The sequence below is a fragment of the Rhipicephalus microplus genome, chromosome 3 (genome assembly GCF_043290135.1).
Source record: "Rhipicephalus microplus isolate Deutch F79 chromosome 3, USDA_Rmic, whole genome shotgun sequence".
Taxonomy (NCBI): Eukaryota; Metazoa; Arthropoda; class Arachnida; order Ixodida; family Ixodidae; genus Rhipicephalus; species Rhipicephalus microplus.
The window spans coordinates 73,219,987-73,243,125 of record NC_134702.1 but is presented as its reverse complement, the minus strand read 5'-3'; the positions used below and the strand labels follow the sequence as shown (position 1 = coordinate 73,243,125).

General features: G+C 47.2%; 1 protein-coding gene across 1 annotated transcript in view; it reads right to left on the bottom strand.

The window, feature by feature from the left end:
* The window catches only part of LOC119173502 (uncharacterized), a 172,661-nt gene extending 149,984 nt beyond the window's left edge, over positions 1-22,677 (bottom strand). Inside the window, exon 1 of the mRNA XM_037424302.2 lies at positions 21,024-22,677. Within this exon, the coding sequence (XP_037280199.2) occupies positions 21,024-21,827 (804 nt within the window). The 5' untranslated portion in view covers positions 21,828-22,677. The remainder of the gene's footprint in view (positions 1-21,023) is intronic.
* Positions 22,678-23,139: the final 462 nt, after the last annotated feature.

Genomic DNA, 23,139 nt, shown 5'->3' with positions numbered 1-23,139 from the left:
TAAAGCAATCAATTAACTGCACCCTTATCGCTGCTTTACATCGTCGTCGTCGTCTCATATATATATAATATATATATATATATATATATATATATATATATATATATATATATATATATATATATATATATATATATATATATATATATATATATATATATATATATATATATATATATATATATATTCAACCGTCAGGACGCGAGTCGGGCGGGAATAAACGTGCTCCCAGTCGTCGTCGCCAATGCGCAGACCTGTTATAAGCTGGCGCGACTCCGTTCGGTCGTGGCGGTTGGTCGCCGCCACGGCCCGCTTTCTCTGAACGGAACGACTTCCTCGAAGAAACAGGTCCGCTCGACCGAGTCCTGCGCGTATCTCGCGACACCTTCGAAACCTTCCCGGCACTGGCCTTCGGTTTGGCGCGGTGTTTTGCTCTGCTCTTGCGTTTCAGTTTAGGTTGTTGCTGAACTGGCGCCAGTTGAGCAACAAACAAAACTGACTTCGTCTGCCTTTTCTTTCATGCAGCCGCTCTGTGGCGGCTGTTATATATCAATACTTCTCAAACTAGTTCTGTTTTTTTTTTATTTCATTTGCTTTGTAGTATCCTGATCCTTGGCACTGATCAACCGTCCACTGCTGACATCCTCTGAATCGGCCGATGCATCGAGTCTAGCGCCGGTCGCACAGGGACGTGATAATAAAGTAGACAAACTAACCATTGTCAATTCGAATAGTTAGCTTACGCGCTGCCATGTCGCATCTCCCTGTACCCTCCTATACACGGTTTTATCATGTCGGCTTTGTCATTTTTTGCTAGGATAATATTATCTGGCGTTTTATGCACCTAAGACGTGGTATGATTGTGAGACACACCGTATAGTGGAGGGCTCCGAAAACTTCGACCACCTCGTGTTTCTTTAACATTGCGATGCCATAGTGCAGTATACGGGAACCTAACATTTCACCTCATCGAAGTGAGACCTACACGGCCGTTATTTGCATAGAGTAAAAAAAAAATGGCACGAATTCGTGTTTGAGTCCCCGTGAGCGATAGCTTGGCAACACTTCGGCATTTCTGCGACGCTGAGTTGACCCGGACTGTCGAAATTCGATGTAGTGAACGAAGAGGGTGCTTTTTTCTTTCTTTCTTTTTTGCTAACGATCTCATGGACGAACTTTATTACAGCTAACTTGTTATGACTCGATAGATGAGGAAGGCAATGTTCACACGAAGACTGATACATTTGCTCCTGTTGTAGATTTCTTGTTTTTTATTCCTCAATACTTCATACATCTTTTTTCCCTTTTTTCGCAGTTCAGGGTAGCCAACTAATTATGCCTTATACGTTTCTTTATCACACCTTCATCATACATATGCTTCCCTTACGCCTGTACCTATTTTACACAATCTAGGAACCGTGCTGCACATATCGGAAACGTCACCAAGGCTCTAAATAGCTGAATCCTCATGCTGCATTTTTTTCCCAACAGACAGGTCTTTGGAGTGCTGCCATCACAATTATAGGCCAATGAGCGGGACATGCGCCGGCGGACGAACATATTTATGAACATTCCAGCAAAAGAAAAAAGAAAAGAAGGTGATCAATTGCGTTTGCGTCTTGTTTAGCGGTTTGCTTTTCTATTTCCTTTCGAGGAGAACCGATCAACGTGAGTGAAGCATGATCGAAGTCATCACGTGATTTCCGCGTTCCTGCCTCCCACCTCTCCTTTTTTTTTTTGATTTTGCTCCTTCTTCATGTTTGTACTTGCGCACTTCGTTCACCGTCTTAGTAGTCACTAAATAGCAAGAACTACATACTGCTGGCGAAGAGGTTACTTAACAAGCATAGAAGAAACGCTCTCTATCTTTTTTATTTCTTTTTTGCTTCGTTTTATTTCACACTGATTGGCTTAGACTCAAAACACGTCCCATACAAGGACGACCGGCCTTTTTTCATCGCACCATATGTGCGGAGAGCATGTTTTCAAGAACGATGTAGTCGTTCTTTGGACACTTGAACGCTGGAATTTTAGTCTGTTTCTCTGTGTGTCTGTCACACGATTCAGCCACCCGGCCATAGCTTAAGCAGTTGCTGAACAGCCAACCATGATGAGCTGGCGGCTGCATTCATACTTGCGAACATTGTCAGTGAAAAGGCAAATATTACGCATATCTGACCGTAATGTTAATTTTTAGGTACCGTTCCATATCATTTTTTTTTCGCCGCAGAACTTTGTGATATGGAGTAGCCGAGGCAATATGCACCTCAACCTATCCGCAGCAAAACAGTTAAAGCAGAACAAAGGCACAGTATCAATACGCAAGTATTAGGTGGTGTGTTCTTTTAGTAGAAACTACGTAGATACGTAATTCAAAAGAACCTACTGTTTCTTATATCGCACTGATAATGCGACGCTTTGCACGAAAGGGCCCTCTGCCGACGATATGATGCTGGTACCTAGCAGTGACCTTGGGTTCTGCCTAGGAGGTTTAATTTTTTCTTTTTCAAACCTCCTTGGGTTCTGCACAATCTCACGTTTCCCGACGCCACTGCCAGACGGCGTCCATATCTCACGCAGCGCTATATCTCACGCGAATGAGACCATACAGAACTCATGTAGTACGGCCGGCAGGAGAGAAACATCTTTCGACATCTGCAGTGAAGCACGCAAACACGCGGCTTTATTTCTTTCTATTCGGGAGAACACGCACAGGAAGCCTAAATTGCCTGCTGTTGGAGTAGATATACGAATTGTAATATATAAAAACAACTGTGTTATTTCATTCCTAATTTTACGAATTGTTTCAGACATGAAGTTTGTTTGTTTTTGTGAGTGTGTAGGTTTTTATGAAATTAACTGCGCAATGTTATCAAGTTTAGCTGCGCACACTTCTTTAATGCTGTAACCAAGTTTAAACAGCCCGAATCACACCACAAAATTACGTACGCGATCACGCCATGAAGCTTTGGAGATTCACTTAGCTAATGCTCAGGCCACTCGCTGGTACTTTCCGATACAGAACTATACAGAAATAATTTACATTTTCAAAAAAAAATAAATAAAACACGGTTAAAGATGTTAAGGCACTGCCCAAGAGAAGTTATGCGATTGACGACGTATATCGATACAGTTTTTTTTTCTGTAAGTAGTATTAAAACGTGGAATGCTTCACTTGGCCATGTTAGATATTTATCACTTGATGAATTTGTCTTGCACGTTACTAACCATTGATCTTCATGTTTTGCGTTATTTCGCCATCCGCCTCCACTCTAGCCGTAGCTGTTCAAGGTGCATTAAGTTGTATTAAATAAATAAATAAATAAATTCATTAAATAAATCAATAGGTGAATACTCTACCCGTTTTAAGCACACTACTGAAAAGCCTAAAGGCTGGAAAACCTTCGACTTAAAGGAAGCAAGCTCCCATAACCGCAAGCCAGAGCACCTTAGAGAGAAACAGAAAGGGAGACGAGTGACAAAAGAAAGGTAGTGGAGCAGACTAACGAGGCACAGATCCCAGCTGGCTGGAAAAGATGCCGCGCACGATAAAGCCCGGCCCAAATACGCGCGTGCACGAAATACCATCAAGGGCCCAATGTCGGACGAAGCCATGCCGTGGTCTTGTGGTCTCGTTTTTCGAAATCTCCGCTCGAGTCTGACCAGGAGCCAGGAATTGTGTATACTTTAAGTATTTCAAACGACGGACACGTTCATGAATCGTATGCATGTGTGTTGACACGCACGCACCCACACGCACATGCACACACACGCACTATTAAAGTGTATGCAATCAAGGTATATGGAACACACACACACACACACACACACACACACACACACACACACACACACACACACACACACACACACACACACACACACACACACACACACACACACACACACACACACACACACACACACACACACACACACACACACTTCGCCTTCACGCTTGTGTTGCTCCTTGAACCTCGAATCCATATATCTTCACTGCGACAGTCGTCACGTCTGAAGCACGCGCACCTGTCTTACGCCTTGCTGGTGCATCGTGACGACTCCTGCGAACGAGTCAATGGCTTGGAACAACGAGGGACCTGGCATACTTGAGCATCGGAGAGGGTTGTCCTCCGCCAACGCAATGAGTCTCTCCGAGACTGTTTCACTCATCGCCCGCGACTGGCAAGTCGGGCCCAGCAAGTAGCAGCAGGCATGCGAGACGGCGACGACTTCCTTCCGAGAGCACTTACTCGAGCGTGCTCTGCTCATTAGGGTCACGGCGAAGAAGGACGATCACGCCGGCCAGCAGAGGCGTGCTGGGAAGAAACCCGAGTGAACGGAGGAGGTCCTTCTCGACAAGGAGCCCCCACAAGCGCATGCGCGAAACGTATACATGCCTCTGTAGAGCACCGGCGCGTTTAATCGCCTCACGCCGTGGGAGAGTATACAGCTATACGATAAAAGAAAACGCAACAGTCGAGAGCTGAATGGTCAAAATGCACGGCCTCCGGATAATGGCTCCCGCGGCTGACGTGAGCTCCCGTTTTTTTCGCTCGTTTTGAAGCACGGTCATTCTCTTAAGTAGAATGTCGAGGAGGGAGTCGAAGCTGTGGGGCTAAATGTCACGCTTGGGCTTCGTGGTGCAAAGCTGCAGGAAAATGACGTGCAAAGTGGTTCAAGCATGTGTGGATTTTTTTCTTCGAAACAGCTAGTTGATATTCAAGTAGATAAACTCTGCATTCGACCACGCTATCAGTCAGAGAAGATAAGTATCCGATAAAATGTGTTAACTGAAATTCGGGCATCGAAGTAGTGACCTCAGTCCTTCGGATTCAAGTACGAGATGCGGGTAGCTGGGTACGGATAGCTTTAGTAGCTAATTCAGTTAAACAAGTGTATACAGTATACACTCTTGCTCTTGTCCGTTTGGAGAGCTGTTTACGTACACTACATCTGTAACTTCTGATGAAGTCTTACACATGAAACAAAGTTTGACTATAAAGGAACACTTTATACAGTTGGAGGATGTTGATCAACTGTTAGTTCTTAGCAAGGAGGATCTTCTTACACTGACACTTTTTCTCATTTGTGTGTTCATTGAACGAGTATTAGGTGCCGTGGCCGAGATTTAAATGCTCGACATGGGGCGCATTCAGTGACGCATTACTGCCCTTAACTCGCACGCTCTCATAATCACGGTTGTCCATAAGTTCGGTGATCTTGTCGGCGGATCTGCACAGCAGCCATGTGTATGCATAACAGCCAACGTCTGCATTGGGTTCGGTGTATTTTCGTTCCACTCATGTAATACCACTTGAATTTAGGCAAATTATGGGTGCACACAATAAAGGCCAAGTCTGGGTAATCGTTTCGAGGAATGACGTCATGAAGGACGTCGGTATAGCTTAGGAGGCCAGTTTATTTACGCGAGAACGCAACATGGCTGCGGCCAAGAGCATAATAGAAGTGATGTTTCTGAACAGTCACCTCGTCGACAACACTCTCGAAGACAAACGCGTGTGTGAGTTTAGTGACGAGAGAGATAGAGTGATTATCATTAAGCTGGCATCTGATTTGGGGGGGCCTGGAGTTCGAATAGGGTATTCCGATCGGGACACCGGGAGACCATGAAACGGTTGTGCTGCCGCGGGAACTTGACTTCACAGTGACGATTTGTCGAAGATAATGAGTAGCCCCGAAGCGATTAGTCGGGAAAAACAAACGCCGAACGAAACACCGCGTAACTGGACGGCGTGGATACACCGACCAGTCCCTTCGTCCGGTACAATTGCAAATGACGCGGACCCGTCGTAATTGGCAGAGCGACCCTGCGAAGCGTTAGATGGCCTCCATAGGCGCTCATCTGAGAACTATTAGAGTGAGTGAGTGGGAGAGTGAGAGATAGAGAGAGATAGAGAAAGAGAGGGTGTTCCGGTCTTTGCACGCGCATGCGCGTCCTTGCGCGCCATTTCGCGTAATCGTGCCGCCGCGCTTATGAGGGCTTCGGTGGTTCGGGCGTGGAGTAGAAGACCATTTTGTGGCGCGCCTGTACGGGATGTATACTTGTGACATACAGCGTAGCGCATTCCAAGGCATAACGCAATCACTCGCGCCTAGGCGTAAAACAAAAAGAAAAATGGAGGAAGAAAAAGCCGGTTGGGACGCCGACTTCCTACGATTCTGGCATCACCTTTTCATATGTCCCAAACAACGTCGGACGAAACTACTTTTAGCGATTTGGTGAACTTACTACTTCGATTACCTCCGATAATTCAACATTTTTTATTTGCCGTTATTTTGCTGATGCGCGAGCGTGTTGGGAATTTGGAAGCTTAAACGAATGAAGCGCGGAAGCCTCGACTATAGAGACAGTTATTGCCCCTGTGTAAAATCGCCAGGCAAAACTAAGCACAATACAGGCAGAAGCATTGTGGAGCGTCTATCCTATTTACAGCGCTTCTTCATGTACCGTGCTTTGTTTCGTTTAATGATTTCACAATATACCAGTAAGTAATAAGAGTGCATAGCTGGCTGTTTTTTTTTGTTTTTGTTTTTTTTTTTGGTGCCATATACAGCTCGCTCCAGTTTCCTTTGCTGAACATATGCGCTCTTCCCCCACAAATGGCATTTTTAACAGTAACATTCACGTACGCGTCTATTCGTCTCTGTGGTTTCTCTTTCAATGCATCGATCGTTTTCATTACGGCTTGCATATAAATGATCTCGAATTTACTTAGTTTGACGGCCTGTGCTGCTATTTCAGACAGGCATTTCATGGACGCATGGTTTAAAACTTTGTGCAGCCACGCTTCATACGCAACCTGCCACGATGGCATAGAGGTTATAACGCTCGACTGCTGACATGCAGGTTGCGGGTTCGAATACCCGTCACGGCGGCCGCATCTTCAATAGAGGAAAAAAAAATGCCGAGGTTTGCGGTTTAGGTTCACAACACCGGGTAGTCGAAATTTACGAAGCCAGCCATTACGGCGTCTCTCGAGATATCATCATTGTTTTGGAAATTTAAACCCCCTCTATTATCGTTCAGAAAGGAACAGTAGAAGAGCTTGCTCACTAGCGAGAAAAACGAGGCCGAAGTGGCGCTTCTGGCTAGGGGCACCCACAAGGTTCCAACCCTTCTTCCTTTTTTAGTTTTTATTATTAAACATTTTTTTACAATTTTGTTATTATTACACTTTAAAAATGAACAGACCTCAGCTGAAGAAAATAAGCATGTTCTGAGGGAAGGAACGCTGTGAATCGGAAATATCGGCCAAGTGCCGTCGTCGTGACTTACAATTACCTTTATAGAGCTAAAAGTTCAAGGCATCCTTCAACGACCTGCCTTCGCTCCTGTATGTGCTGCGCAGTTCGTTAGGATACAAAGTTCGTAACTTCCTGAAATGAACTTAACTTGCTACTTCCGCATAACGCTGACGCTCTTTGACCCCCCCCTGACATTACGTTGTTCAGCGGTCTACTCAACCTCACGCAATGCCTGCGGTTCCTCCTTATTACGGTGATGACACGCAAACTCGACGGACACACAAGTGCGGCATTTGATTTATAAAAGCGGTGCCCCGGAAAAACTATACGTTGCGTTCTCATTACAGTGGCGTTGTGAATGGGGTTGCAACAGTTTAACATGGAGATAGTAACCAGAGAAGGAATGAAGCTGACAGAAACAGCGGGCGAAACAAAAGGACAGGGCGTTTGTTATTTCCGTCCGTCTTCCGTCGTGCATGCATACGCATTTGTTGCGAGAGCGCTTCTTGAAAAAAAAAGAAAAAAAACACAGTCTATTCTTCAAGACTTTTGCTTTCGTTGTGGTTTGGTTTCTATGAGCACAGCGCATATACCTGCATGCATAGCGTGAACCGTTGCGGCCGCATGTGCGTGTCCCGTTGTTGTACTGCCTAGGAAAGGGAACACTATGGCAGAGTGAGCTTGGGAGTGGCGTGAAGCTGTGGAACGTCGCTACGACGAGGACGTTTCCGAGACAGTCCCGTCAAGCGCGTGTCCACAATAGTAAGGGGCACACACCGGAAGTGGCGGGGGAAGCAGCGCGTGTGTCGAAACCGGAAGCGGACGCCCTCCCGGGAGAGCCAGCGTCCGCGGTGGCAGCGCCCGCCATTCGTACACACCCTCGCCCCTACTCTTGACAGCGGGGACAATGATGAGCGCGCGCTATATGCAAACGCGCCAGCGGAAGGCCGCAGCCACGTTGGCCAGGTGCGCTAGGGCTCGTTGTGTGCGTTAGTGAAACGTGTTTGTACCTGCAGCTGTGTGTATGCACGCGTGCGCGTCGGATACGTTGACCAGTAAAGCATCCGGGGAGGCGTCGCCATAGTTACACCAAGATTTGTATACAAAAGCAGAGAGTCTTATTGAATTTTAACACCTTCAAAGGTGCATTGTGCAATACTTCCCAAGCGAGCACCCTTACGAAATCGATAGCCTCAATAAATAGTATCTGATTCGACTAAGAGTGAAGCAAGATGAGTGTATCTGAAATGGTGTATGCTGCTTTTTGCTGCATGTATTTTAACGTTGATGCTTAACTCTATCAAACGAAGAACGAATAATTGGGCTGTCGATAGGCGCAGCGAAGAAATACGGCAAAGTAAATTTGACTCTATTGCCTTCAGGTGGAAACTAAGTAAAGTATCCTAGTGGATCGGTGGAATGTCAAATCCTTTGATGTTAAGGGGTATATGTGCGTATAAACAATAACAAGAACGCGTTGAAGGGCGACAACCACTTCAATGCTCCAAATATTTGCTTATAATGCTTGAAGAGCGCAACAGCTTGTGCGGACAAACAATCGAGATCCGGAGCCCGACTTTGCGTACCCCTGTCACAGTGCCTGTTTTGCACAGGCCGCAGGATCGAATCTTGGCCACAGCGGCTGCATTCTCGATAGAGGCGAAAATGCTGTAGGCCCGTATGCGTAGCTTTGGGCGCACGGTAAAGGCCCCAGGTGGTTGCTATTTCCGGAGCCCTCCACTACGGCATCTCACATAATCATATGGTACTTTTGGGACGTGAGAATCCACATATAAAAAAATCAATCAGTACCAGTTTTGTCTTGAAACTTCAAGCCATGAAATTCGACTTGTCATCAGCGGTTCAAAACACCCACAATAATTCTACGTGAAAACAGACACCGAAACAAGTCGGCCTTTATCTGCCTACGCAACATTTCGGTGCTGATAAGAGCGCATAAGACAGGTCACACGAACACCTCTGCAGATGCAGCAAGGGGATGGGGCAGCGTACGGCCATTGTCCCATAAAATGTTATCTAGCTGCGCTATTTATGACCGGCTGAGCACCATGTCACGAAGCATGGCACCCGCGCAGAAGCCCCCCCACGCCTCGTGTGCTCCCGCACACACGCGCATAATGGAACTTCTGAGTGTGCATACGCGAGACGCGCTCATCACGACTACAATGTTAACGACCGTTCGCCCATGTTCGCAGCTGAGAAAGTTTCGCTTCGCAAATCCATTTATAGCGTCCGTAAAGCGGTCAGCCTCTTTCAAGTGCACGACTGTGAGCAATACATTTCTCGGTCGTGTCCCTGGAAGGCGTCAGTCATGCGCGACGTTCGAATCAGTGCGCCGCGTATACAAGCGTAAATTCGGCGTTCGTAACCTTGAAATCCAGTTTTTCGAAGGAAAAGAAAAGCTACAAAGAAAAATGTGCACATATAAGAATCAGAAAGAACAGGTGCAGAATTGGAGACAGTGTTCCTCCGTTTGCTGGCAGTGGCAATGAAATAGAAATAATGAGGGGAGAGGGAACATTTATTTGTGTTACCCATAAGGAGAGCCAGCGCCTGGAGAGCACTGACTGGTCGCCCAGGAAACGAGGACAGTGAAGGCAAAAAAAAAAAAAAAGAGGAAGGGCCCACATCGTTTTCGTTCTTTGCGCTACCCGCCAATGCTTTCAGTAATGGGCCAACTGGCGCAATCCAGAATTTTATAAGAAGCACGACGCAGATTTAATACTGGCAGTTAGTTTGGCGCCACGCGCGGGAAATTCACCACCCCTTTCGCATTCTCCATTGTATTCAGAGATAAATGTTACAAATACACGTGTCAAAAAAAAAAAAAGAAAGAAATCGGCCAATCCTGACGCGGGGCGCATATGGTCACTAAAGGCTGACGGCAAACGAATATATTTGTGATTGGAAGAATTTGAGAGTTCCTGCTCAGCGTGCCGCGCTATTTGGTTGCCGTTTTATTAGTGGAAGCCGATCGTATGTATACAATACTGTGATGGCGCAGAATTAATGGACTTGAAGGATGTTGCACACCATATAGGCGAGCCTGCCGAATAATAGTTTCCCAATCTAGTGTTACTTCAAAATTTAAATTCCTGCAACTAGACCCACAAGAATGCAGTTAATATTAGTGGAGCATTTTATTGGAAGTGGAGCAAAATAGTTCTCTCATATCCTGAAATAACGTGTACACAGAAACACAGGTAAAAGAATTGAATTGTTCAGTTGTCATCATCAGTTACCACCTCTTTTACGTCCACAGCTGGACGAAAGTCACTCCGTTTAATCTTCAAGCCATCCTGTTGGTTTCAAATGTGCCTTCTGGTATCACACCAGTTTTATCCCCACCAGCCACACAAATCTGCGCATTGAAAGGCAATAAACGAAAACGATGCTAGAAAAAACGTGCGGCTGCATAGCTGTCTCAGAGCCCTCGTTTGCGCCACGCAATTTACCGTCGCGGAAAACCATCTGCAGATTCACAAAACGCCGAGGGAGCAACAAATGGTCGCTTCTGCTGCTGCTCTTGTTCGAAAAGCAGAGCGCGAGGAGTCTGACAGCTGCCGCTGATGGCGGTGCCCTGTATAACCTCCGGAAGGTTATCGCACATGGTATGCAGTAGCACTGGGGCTACCGTTAGACACACAGAACACGCCTCTGTTGGTGCACCCACACCCAAAGGACAAAACAGGGAAGATGAGGGGGGGTGGGGGTACGGACGAAATGTGCGTCTGGCGCCACGCGCGCTCGAAATGTCGCGTGCGCGTGCAATAAACCGCGCCGCGGTTTGAATAGAGCGGCGTGGCATTACACGAGGCTGGTGGGAAAACGCCCCGTGCATGCGAGGCAACCCAGTGGCTGGTGTGAGCGAGTGTGCAGATGTTGAGAGAGGGGAGAGACATTTTCAGTAGGGATCTACGTTTGCTCGGAATCGAACTTTGGTAGGCAACAGGGGGAAGGGGAGGGAAGGGGGGTCCGGCCGATCGGCGCGTGCTTCGCCCACCGTGCAAACCTGGATGAGAACACGCATATGAAAGCGGTATATGTAAGACGACGATACGGATCCCGTATATGCCAGATGCGGCAGCTGCGATAATTCAAGCGTGCGGTCCGTATCACCATATACGCTGGCCTTTGTGAGTGTGCTGATTCCCGCCGGATTGTTAGCCACTATTGCTCCCTTCACATGCATACGGATTCATATACGCAATATTCTTCGGTGCGGAGGTCAGCCTTATAGGGTTCCTGTCCCAACGTGGCAAGGGCCGACCGCGCGCTGGTCGTATCCCTCAGGGCTGTTAGTAAACTTTAAGCAACGAGCTAATGTAGAGTGATCATAACTCATTCTACATGGAGCTGCCGTATAGTGCAAACAAGTACTAAATAAATCATAATTTGCCATGTATGCTGCTTTGGTGCGCCTAACAAAAAGTTCGGCATCGGCATACGTAGTTCGTGAGACAGCGGGACATCGAATAAAACAAACGAGATTTTTATAAAATCAGTCATAGTGGAGATGTCAATTTGTTGGATGTGTGCGATGCAAGGAAGGGTGTACACCGAAAGTAGCTCACTGACGCAACTCATCCAGTAGTGTTCTAGAAGTACAGTGCATGACACTATAGCCAAGCAATGCGCACAGATAAGCCACTTGCGTTCAGAACTGTGGCTGTACAAGCCATACGACAATGTAACGTATGTCGGTCTATCAGGAAGACGTGCCATTGTTGAAACAATACAGGAAAGAAAAGGAAGAAAGAACGCCAATTTACGTGCCATATTATCAGGTGTTTACCGTCCCAAAACGACGATATAATTGTGAGGAACGCCGTGCGGAAGGCTCCGGAAATTTCGACCACTTGGGCTTCTTTAACGTGTGCCCAAACATTAGCGCACGGGCCTACAACATTTTCTCCTCCATTGGAAATGCAGCTGCCACAGCCGGGATTCGATCCGACGACTTGCAGGCCAGCAGCCGAGTACCTTAGCCACTAGACCATCGCGGCGGGGCAGCCTGGCTTATGTGCACACTCATCGAAGAATCAGTCTAACGGACTGCCCTAGCGAGAGAAGATATAATAAAATAAACAAAGACATTGGTTGACCGCTGGTCGGTAAGCTGTTTTTTTTTTCTTTTTCGTTCCTTTTACGAAAGCTTACCAATGCAGGAAGATGACTTGCATGACATCCGAATATGTTGATAGTATGTTTAATTCATGAAGCCTTTGGTTCGCGAAATAAAACCCAATCTCAAAAGACTTGGTTGAGGGTGCTCGAATGGTGATTCATGCCTTGAATGGATGCGTCAACTCTTTTGCTGGAACGGATTTACGACAGCCCAAAGTCTCTCTTCACTAGCAGTGGACTTTCTGATGAACAATCAAGCTGTTTCAATGAATCATTAAAGAACAGTTGATGAATTTCTTTCTAGGCGTCTGTATATAGTTATAGATGAACATCTATAACTATATAGCTATGTGTAACTAGTTATAGTTATATAGCTATATAACTATATAGCCTATAGTTATAGAACTATATAACTATAAGCTGTGGGTAAGGTGGAAAGTTTGAAGTGATGAGAAATCTTTGAACAATGTCGCTTGAGCGTTTGTTGTCAAAAAAACGTGGTTGACGACATCATCATCATCATCAACATCATCATCATCATTTTTATTTATCCATTTATTTCTCTTGGCACAAGGGCCACTTTTGAACAAAGGTCACCGGTCATATTGTAGAAAAGAGCTGGAAACAGTATGTTGTTTGACGACTGACTTCGTCTCAGCAGAGGCATGTATTCATGGCGGTGCACGTGAGGTCCAAAGAGAGTACTTTAAAGAACCCCAGGTGGTCTAAATTTCCGGAGCCCTCCACTACGGCGTCTCTCATAATCATATAGTGGTTTTGGGACGTTAAACCCCACATATCAATCAATCAATCAAAGAGAGTACTAAAACTCACAAAACAGATGACGTCTGTGTTCTTCTTTCCACTATCAACCTGCTTGAAAGAGTGTACTTTTTAATGAGTGTATATGGCACACAACTCTACGCCTACTTTATTAAATCACCTGAGTGAACTTTATATGACCTCCTTAAGTGAGCTATTGCAACGTTATTGCCACGTACTCACTCACTAACTCACTAACTTTCTCACATGGCTGTGTATTGGGCCCTTTAGCCAGCCTAACACTACAGAGGCGTGCGATAAAACATTTATTCACGTATTTGGAAAATATTGGTCAGCTCGGTAACTTCAGCTGTACCTTGAAACTACGCATTGCGATACTCTATCAACGCACACTCCCGCCGAATAGATAAAGGCCTCGGCTGTTTTGGCAGTTTTTTAAATTTATTTTTGATTCAATGTGAACATAACTTCACATTTTTCCTCTCATTCTCCCACTGCCACGTAAGACGCACGTGCTGACTGCAAAAAAAAAAGCATAAATAAGAACTTCCACGCCATCGCTGAATCGCGCATCGTGCACGCAAACCCTGCACGTCACCTCAAAACGCGTTCCGCATGAAAGCGTGTCATCGGCAGTTGGTTTTCCATGATGCGTGCAGCGCGTGGTATTAAAAAAGTTTCGTCTGACGCTCCTTCCTTGACACGAATGGTGTAACGTTAGAAGGAGCTCTCTGCGTCAAATATTTCAGCCCTGATGTCATACGCGCCAAAACCACGCCGCGTATGTATTAGGGTCGCGGCCGTGTTCAAGCGTGCTATAGCGGGAGACTCCGCATTCGCGCTTATAGAAGGAAATAAAAATATAATGAAGAAAGACGCGTACCCTCACCGGCTCAGAAACTAAAAAAAAAGAAGAAGCAATCGCCACGAATATTCCCAAATGGGACGACAAATGATTCGCATCTCTATAGGGAACGTTTTACGCCGCAGATGTCGGTGTTACGTAAGTCTCGAAATTTCACCAGCTGTATATACGTATATGTAAACAGGCACACCGTATCCTGACAAGGCCATTGCCATAAGGATACTGTGGACGAACAAGCGGAAACGTGAGCTGATCGAACTAGAAACGACCCACAGTTCGATATATCATTTCTCGTGCAGGTGTCAACATTCTAAAAGTCGTATGCAGTAGCCGGGAGGGAAAAAAACAAACAAAAACTCTGACATAATCGTTCGTAATGAGAAACTGGATTTGGTCATGTCTACCTCAATCGTTTCATTTGCAAACTTGTTTCGCATTTGAACATATGATTTTGTGGGCCCTTACATAAACGTGAGATAGCTGCTATACGCGAAAATCACGCCAATCGTGGAGCTCGACGCTTCATAACAAGTGTGCAAGCCAATGACAAAGTGGGCTTACGAGCAACGCTCTATACGGCTATACAACCAGAAGCATTTCAGGTGTGTCTATGGGCTAGAGGTTGTCGCATAACTGAAACAAAAAATTTCGCGGCTGGGGATGGGGTGTTGAACTCTTCTTCCCCTGCCTTCGCTGGCTACGCCACTGGAAAGGAGACATGCATGCACTGAGTCGCATAGACAATACCACCCACACGCACTTAGTAAGGCGTTTATTTGGACTTTGGTAGTCCATTATATCTTTGGTTTCAGTAAAGAATTCGTCCACGGTGACGCTCGAACTGGAAGCGGCACACAGTTCGATCTGTGTGCCACTCGCAAATTATGTATTGTATTCTAGTATGGGGTACGTGAAACAAAATAAATTGTGAAAGTACTATTCTTATCGGAAAACGTGCACTATGTCTGCTAACAAACTCGGTACCCACAAATATGTCTCTTTTTCTTGTTCAACTAGTCATGTTAATCTATAAAAAATTAAAAACACATATCAGAGTTTCTCTGGTACATACTTAAGCAGAGATCTTATATATAATCTCCCTACTGTTGCATTGGTGGGGCCGATGTGTCGGACTAACCGCCCCGCCACGATAGTTTAGTGGCTGAGGTACTCGGCTGCTAACCCGCAGGTCACGGGATCGAATCCCGGCTGTGGCGGCTGCATTTCCGGTGGAGGCGGAAACGTTGTAGGCCCATGTGCTCAGATTTGGGTGCACGTTAAAGAACCCCAGGTGGTCGAAATTTCCGGAGTCCTCCACTACGGCGCCTCCCATAATCATATGGAGGTTTTGGGACGTTAAGCCCCACATATCAAATCAATGGCATACAGTCAATTGACAACCATAATGTCCTACTGTGCAACAAGATTTCTGAAGTAAATGAATACGTTAGGGAGTCTAAAAAGATTTCAAAATTTAGGAAGCAAATTACGAAAGTAATAATCTAAACCCACTTTTAGGGTGCAGGTGCTGAAGATGGTTAATTTATGAAATATATTTATTGTAATCATTGTTTTTTATCGTTGTTTTTTACATTACACTCAATTTGTATGTATTTAGGTATATGTTATTAGTGCTGATGATACCTTTTGTATTTATTACTAAAACAGCTTTGTTTCAATATTTAACTGCTATTTTTACGCTTGCTGTAGTGTTCCTCGTTTATTTATTATTCGTATGTGTGTTTTTAAATATTTCTATGTACTGTTTTGCTGCAACTGCCAGAAGTGCCTCACGATGAGTGGGTCAAGTCAGGAGATACCATTTCTGGCCCCTTCAGGGCCTTTTGTGAAATTAAATAAATTAATTCTTTGAATAAGTAAATAAATAAATACCTAAATACATTATTAATATACTCTCATTTTTCGTGCAGGTGTCAACATTCTGAAAATATTACTCAGTAGTCGAGAGGGGAAAAAAGGCTTTGATATAATTGTTCGTAATAGAAAACTTCATTTAATCCAGACGTTAACTATATTACCGAAGCGGACGGATATAATTGTTCGTAATAGAAAACTTCATTTATTCCAGACGCTGACTATACTATCAAAGCGGACAGACGGACGACACATCAATGAGAAGAGAAATAGTTTGTGAATCGGGCCTCTCGGTCTTTCACTGAATCGACCTAAAAACTTTGCAATTCTGAACACCTGTTCGAAGCGATCCATCGTGTAGTCAACGGGGTCTCACGACAATCAGCTCGTAAGGCGCTTCAAGTATGAATAATATCTCATCATGTATATATATACGTGCACGTACGTGAGCATTATCGGGTACCGGGCCGTACTGTGACGACACCTCTATCTAAGCGTCACACCACGCATGGCTCGTATACACGCGCACATATTGCCAATGGGGCTCATGCATAAGTGATCGTGGGAAACGAGCGCGCACTATACGGACCCCATTCTCCTGGCTGAAGAAGCGAATGAGAAACGCATAATACGCATTGAGGGTGTATAGGTCAATCGAAGCCCATCGCTTTCGATCAATTATTGCTTTCGAAATGATGCGAACGCCGTGATCTCGGTTCTCGCCGTTCTGAGAGTGTTCGCGCTCTTTGCTGCCCTTGTGAGCTGTACACGGTCCGCGTTGTTCAAAAGCCCAATCTTTTCAACGAGTCCGTATTAAATATCGCGCGTCTTCTCGTTTCGGCTAGACAGATCTATACGTGCGGTCTTTGAAAGGCATGCCAAAGAGAGAGAGAGAAAGAGGGAGATTGTGGTAGAAAATATTGGCCCTGTATCTGCATGTTAATCTGCAAATGTCGTCGAAAAACGATAGTCTTACGTGTGGAGAGAGTGAACAAAACATTTATTTGATGTTCTGCGCAAGAAAATCGGTGAATGGTATTCTGGAGGCGCTGCGCTAGAGTCCCTCGAGCGTGCAGCGGAGGCGAACGAGCGCATCAAGTCATGTCACACGTGAGACATGATCGCCATCTGGCAGTTTTTTTTTTTTTTGGAAAACGAAGCGCGCGGCCCTGATGTGGGCGTGCGCACCCGTCTTAGAGGTGATAAGGTGTAGAACGCATGGCGACGGGTAGGTGCCACCACCGTCTCGTCTTAGCATAGCGTTGGAAACACTCGCTTCTTCGTGCAAGCTTTGCATGGTCAGCGCAGCGTGATAAACGCTACGGTCCTTAGAATTACTTATGTATGCCTTTTCTAGTAAAAGATGTATATGCAGAATATATACGTGTTGTTATGGTGCCTCAGCTAAGCGCAATAATTGCTTTTAATTGACAATCACACAAGTATGAACGTTGCATCTTGAGCAAGATTGGTGGGCGCTGCAGATGAGGTCGGCCATTTGGGGTATCTGCTGGTCTTGATTAGAGCACCCGGTTTGCGTTAAGTGTGGACAGACAAATGTTGAAACAGACAGACGAAAATTTTTGCGTCGAAGGTCCCCAAGAATGACTATCGTCTTTAATATCGTCTTTAAAAGTGAGGGGTCTGCCTCAATCAACGCTCTGACCTGCTACTCATCCGTGGGAAAGGGAAACGGCTGTAAAGTGAGAGAAAGATAGAAGGTGTTGATTACATGAGGCTAGATATGGAGGATAAATGACTTGAATTGTGAAACACTCTTCAGAGTGTCTCATCCAGTTCGCTTCGTGCTAAAGTTTGTTGACCGCCTTGAGAATGCCACTTTGATGGGCAAAAGTACCAGTAAAACCTTTTGAATCATGCGGAATTTGCAGCACTTTCGTTTGCAGGCGTGTGCAAAACCTAAGGCGAAAAATTGCGTTCAAAGGAGATAGATAGAGCGAGAAACTACAAGGGAAACGCAGATAGGTCAATTCGAAAACGTGCCTTGCTTGCTACGCTATACTTTTTGGAGGGAATATCAGGCCTGTGTAAGAAGCACGCCACTGAACCGAAAAAAAAAAAAAAACATCCCGCGATCAATGCTGACTACAAAAGCCGAGTTTCGAGTCTCTGGAACCCTATTCTCAGCCGCATATGAGCTTTTACCGTCACCGAGGTGGACGGGATGCGAGAATTCGAAAGCCAAAAAAAAAAAAGGACCTTTTTGTTAGTAGACGCGTGTTCATTTGCCACTCGTAAGGCGGGCTCCGGTCACCGCATGTCTCTGTATACGTACCATTTCAAAGCGTAAGATCTTGTTTTGTCTTGTTAGAGCGCGGACACAGATTCACTTTACTGGTTCACATTTCCATGAGTAGCGGCGGCTTCATCGGGTCACGGCGAGTCCGCCGACTGACCCAGACGCACTTTCGCACCGTCCTTCGTCCGTAAAAACGAGGATTCGCGCCTGAAAATATCGGCTTTCTGTGTTTCGACGAGGACTTAGAGGCCAGTCCAACAAGAACGGCGGAAGTTGGCCGCTGCACGCCCTTCCCGAGAGAGCCGCGGGAATCGGTGGCGGCGAGCAACGGGGATTTAAAAAGCTGCAGTTGCCAATGGCTCGAAGCCAGGCGAAAAAAAAAAAATACCGGCGGAAACATGTGCGTATACGTACGACCACTGCCAGCTAACTTCAGAAACGATTCATAGTGTGTGCCTGTCGCTTCCGGTATACCGACGTAAAAACGAACGTTACCGGCCAAAGGACGACCAGGAGACGCCCTCTTGCGCAACTGTCGATCGCGCTTGTTAGTGTCGGCACGCCGCATCAGACATGCGCCCGTCCTTCGCTCATTTGCAAATAAAGGTGAGACCGCGGGTGCGTGCCAATCGGCGACCCGTTTCCGGTGCATCTTGTTGACGACGCGATGATCGAGTCACGAGCAACGCGCGCGCAACAAGCAGTCGTCCGAGCGCTCATGCATAAATGGACACCAGACGCTGTGCATATACTTGCCATCGGCGCACCCCGTTCGCCTGCCTGGTAATCACACGTACTACGGCCGGTTGGAAGCATGGAATCAACAGGTTCGTGCGAACCAACGAGCTAGGGGTTATTGAGCACATAATTGGCATATGCTAAGCGTGACACACACGAATGCGGTTTGGTATGCGTGTCCTCCCGTTATGTCAAGGACATACAGAAGGGTCATACTGTAGGTGAGCAGGTTATGTATCATAAAAGAACACATTTTGCGTAACAGTATTTGATTACTAGCTGCGAGAATCGAGAGCCCGCCATTCACGCAGCGATCGCACTGATGATGAAATGAGCACCGCCGCGGTATTTTGACCAATCCCGTCCGGTGAGCGTCAGTGAACACTATTGTTTCCTTCCTTCCTAAATAAAGGCCCAAATAGTTCTAAAAAATACGACTGTCAAAGAACCACAAAAGCAAGGAATGCCACCCAGTCACTGTAGTTTATGCTAGATATAGGAACTAAGTGAAACGTTAAATACTTTGGTCGACCAATTGTTCTGTTCTTGAATGATAGCATCGATCATAGAGCTATAAGCAAGCTTTGTAATGGAATTCCAGAGCTTTGCCGACGTAATCGACGTTATTGCCAGAGCTTTGCCGACGTTATTGCCACTTTAATAATGTCTCGAACGCTAACCACTGTTAAGACATTGTTCCGGGCTATATTTTACAGCGAAAGCTGCTTAGAGATCACAGCTCTGGTCACGCGCAATTGTCCGCCGCCGCCGGTGTCCGTAACCACATCGCGCGAAAATAAGAAAGAACTAGCACCAAATATACAGTAGGCTCGAACCCGGGTCCTCCGGGTGCCAGCCCAGTGCTCTACCACTGAGCCACACCGGTGCTTCGGACTTCCTGACAAACTTGCTTGAGACAGGCTTGATGTCGGGAAAGCAATCGCATTAATACGACTTATAAAGCGTTTTAAAACAGCAACAGGAATAATTCCTCATCGTCATCAGCCACTGCATGAACAAATGGCACAGAATTCTTCGCAAGTATTTAGCGGACACCACGCTTCTAAGAAAAATGACGAAAAATAGCATAGCGAATGCCGGCCTACCTAACGTTTTTATTATTAATGCAGTAGTGGGCATCAAGCAAGTGTGCTTGCAGCCGTTACGCGATGAGTGTTTAGAAAGAGCTCTAAAAGGCCGCTCTTCTTGCTTTCGCTGTGACTGTGCTACGCCTTCCGTGCTGGCCTGGCGTTTTTTTTTTTTTAAATAGCTTGCTAGCCACCCCCAAAAGCTTCTGTGCATTGAGCTCAAAATTTTCTCTCGGAAGTCTCAATTGGCGTGTCGGTTTTCGGCGGAGAAAGGCAAATATATTGTGCACTTACGCAGACCCGACCAAACGAAGGCCTGAGTGCCCAATTCCAAAGCTCTCTAAGGACTGTAAGACGCTTGCAATGAAACATGCAGCCAACAATCGATACATCCGCTGAGGATGTATCGATGTATCAGTGTACGTCCATGTGTCTACCGTCGACTTACACCGTGACCGTGGAGTGCACGCTTACTCACCAGGAACGGCAGAACCTGGTGAGTAAGCGCGCAATCGCACTTACTCACCACCACACGTACTGCCTGGTAGCCACACGTACTACGGTAGTCACACGTACTGCCTGGTAATCACACGTACTACGGCCGGTTCGAAGCGTGGAATTAGAAGGTTCGCGCGAACCAATAAGCTGGGGGTGATTGAGCATGTAGAATTCGCATATGCTAAGTGTGACGCGCCCGAATACGTTTTGGTATGTGTGAACCTGTCCACTGTCCTGTTAATGAGATAGAGAAGGGTCATACAGGTTATGTATTACACAAAACACATTTTGCGTAAAAGCGTTTCGTTACTAGTTTCACTACAAACGCAAATATAACGTACGCTTACGCAAACGCGACCAAACCAAGGTATGAGTGCCCAATTCCAAAGCTCTCTAATGACTGTGACACGCGTACAATGAGGTATACGGTCAGCCATTGATACATCCGCTGATGTATACAACGACGTGTGTACCATGGAGAGCATGCATGCATACTCACCAGGAAGGGCAGATGGTTGACAGCAAAGGACAGTAAAGTAACCACGGCGACGACCGTCCAGCGATACTCTGACACACCCGCCTCGCACAGAACCTGCGGGCTGTACGGCCTCCTGGACGTTTGTCTTCCAAGCACGTGCAGAGGCTTCGAACTAGACGAGCTGACGCTGCTCCCAGTGCTTGTCGTTCCGTATTCCGGTGTCGCGGTGCGCAGCTGCTGGAGGCGTGCCTTGCGACCGAGTTGCCATCGCTGCACTTCCATGGCAACACTCATGCCGACGCTGCTCGCCATGAGCATTCCGTAGAGGACGAGCACGAACAGCGTGTACCGGCTGTCCCAGAGCTGCGGATGTAGCGAGCACTCCAACATGGACTCCGAGGAGCGGGCGAACGCCGACGCGACACCGATCAAGACGCCGATGACGGCCAGTACGGCAACGTGGTACCGGATCTGGTTACGGCGTACGCTGAACCGATACCGGTACGGCCATCGGATTGTGAGAAGTCGGTCGCCTACCGCGGACGCTAGCGTCGTTAGCTGGAAGGTGCGACTCGCCGCCAGTCCCCACAGGACGAACCCGCACGGGGCGGCGGCCATTTTGGGCCCGATGAGTCGAAGCACCGAGAAGGCGAAGCAGAAGAGCGCCGTGACCAGGTCCTGGCAGCAGACGGACAGCAGGAACAGGTCGACGGTCCTCCACTTGCGACGGTACGTGTGGAACACATAGGCCACCCAGAGGCACAGCACTATGAGCACAGGTGCCGTTGCTGATACTGCCAGCCAGAGCACTGGGAAGAGCTCCATGGTGAACTGAAAGCCCGCCGTGTTTGCGGTTTTGTGCGTTGCCCCGGACGGGAAGTCACGAAGGGCTTTTCTCACATGACGGGGTTATTGATTGATGAAGAGGAGTCGCTACAACAGCAGCGGGGGGGTGGTACTGGTAGAATTGTTGGTTTTTCAGCCCCCAGTTTGGCAGCGTCGGTTGATTGGGCGAACCCGTCGCCCACGAGGTTTCTCTTTACTCTCTCGACGCGTTCACATCACTGGCTTACGGTAGAATTCCTGGCTCCGTGAGCCGGAACACCAAAGTCACAAAAGGTATCGAGATGACGGCGACACACTGGCTACTGTCGACGCCTCGACAGTAGTAGCACGCTCTCTCAACAACTGCTTCACAAAATCATCCCAACACTAGCCTCGCACCGTGCATCCTTATTCTAAAAAGTGCAGGTCCGAACTGACCACCACGTGCACACCTTCCTCAGTCGGTCGTTGAGTCACGCGCAGAGCGCCAAGTTTGCCGGCGTGCATCCACTCGGAAAGTAGGCAGCAGCAACCAGAGACACTCGCGCACAGACACACACACACTCACAAACAGTGCGATCCCCGGGCGGCACTCGAGGATCTGGTTACTCGGGATATCCAGTTTCCGAAGAAGGCGTCCGTCGTCGTCGCCGTCGAACGCCGCCTGCGGCGCGCCGCAAAGGCACTGAGCCTTTCGGCCCAAAACACGCTCACACAACAGCGCCGGCACGCACCGCCACACACGAGCACGGGAGTAGAGAGAGCCGCGGCGAAGTGTGTATCCGGAACAAGGGGAGCGCGGCGCACACAGGTCTCGCCGCAGCGCAGTCGGAGCGCGCTCTGCTGCTCTAGCCGGTTCTTTTGGCAGGCGCCGCCGCCGATGCCTGGGCTCTCTTCTCCCGGCGGGACGGGCGAGAGGCGCGGGATGCGAGGCGGGTGCTGCCACTCCGAACGAGATCGGAAAGGAGGCGAGTCTCCGGGACCTGTCTACTCCGGCACGAATCGTGCGGACCGGAAAGCACGCTTCGTGTATGCGGGTACACTTCCACTCCAGGTGCAGTCATTGGGCTTGTCATTGCAGAGTGTGCACCCGCAACTACCCGGGCAATGTGACATGTACTCCGGGCCTCTACAAAGCAATCGCGATGCTTGCGCGGTGTCAAGCTACCAGCTTTTTCGGCGGAAGCAATCTTCAACGTGGGCTCGTGTGTTCACCAATTTCCTTCACGAGCAGCGGAGCTGTTTACTCTTGACAAGACATCGGGATAGTAGTACGCACAAACCTGAGTGGGTATGCACCACAGAAAGCGGG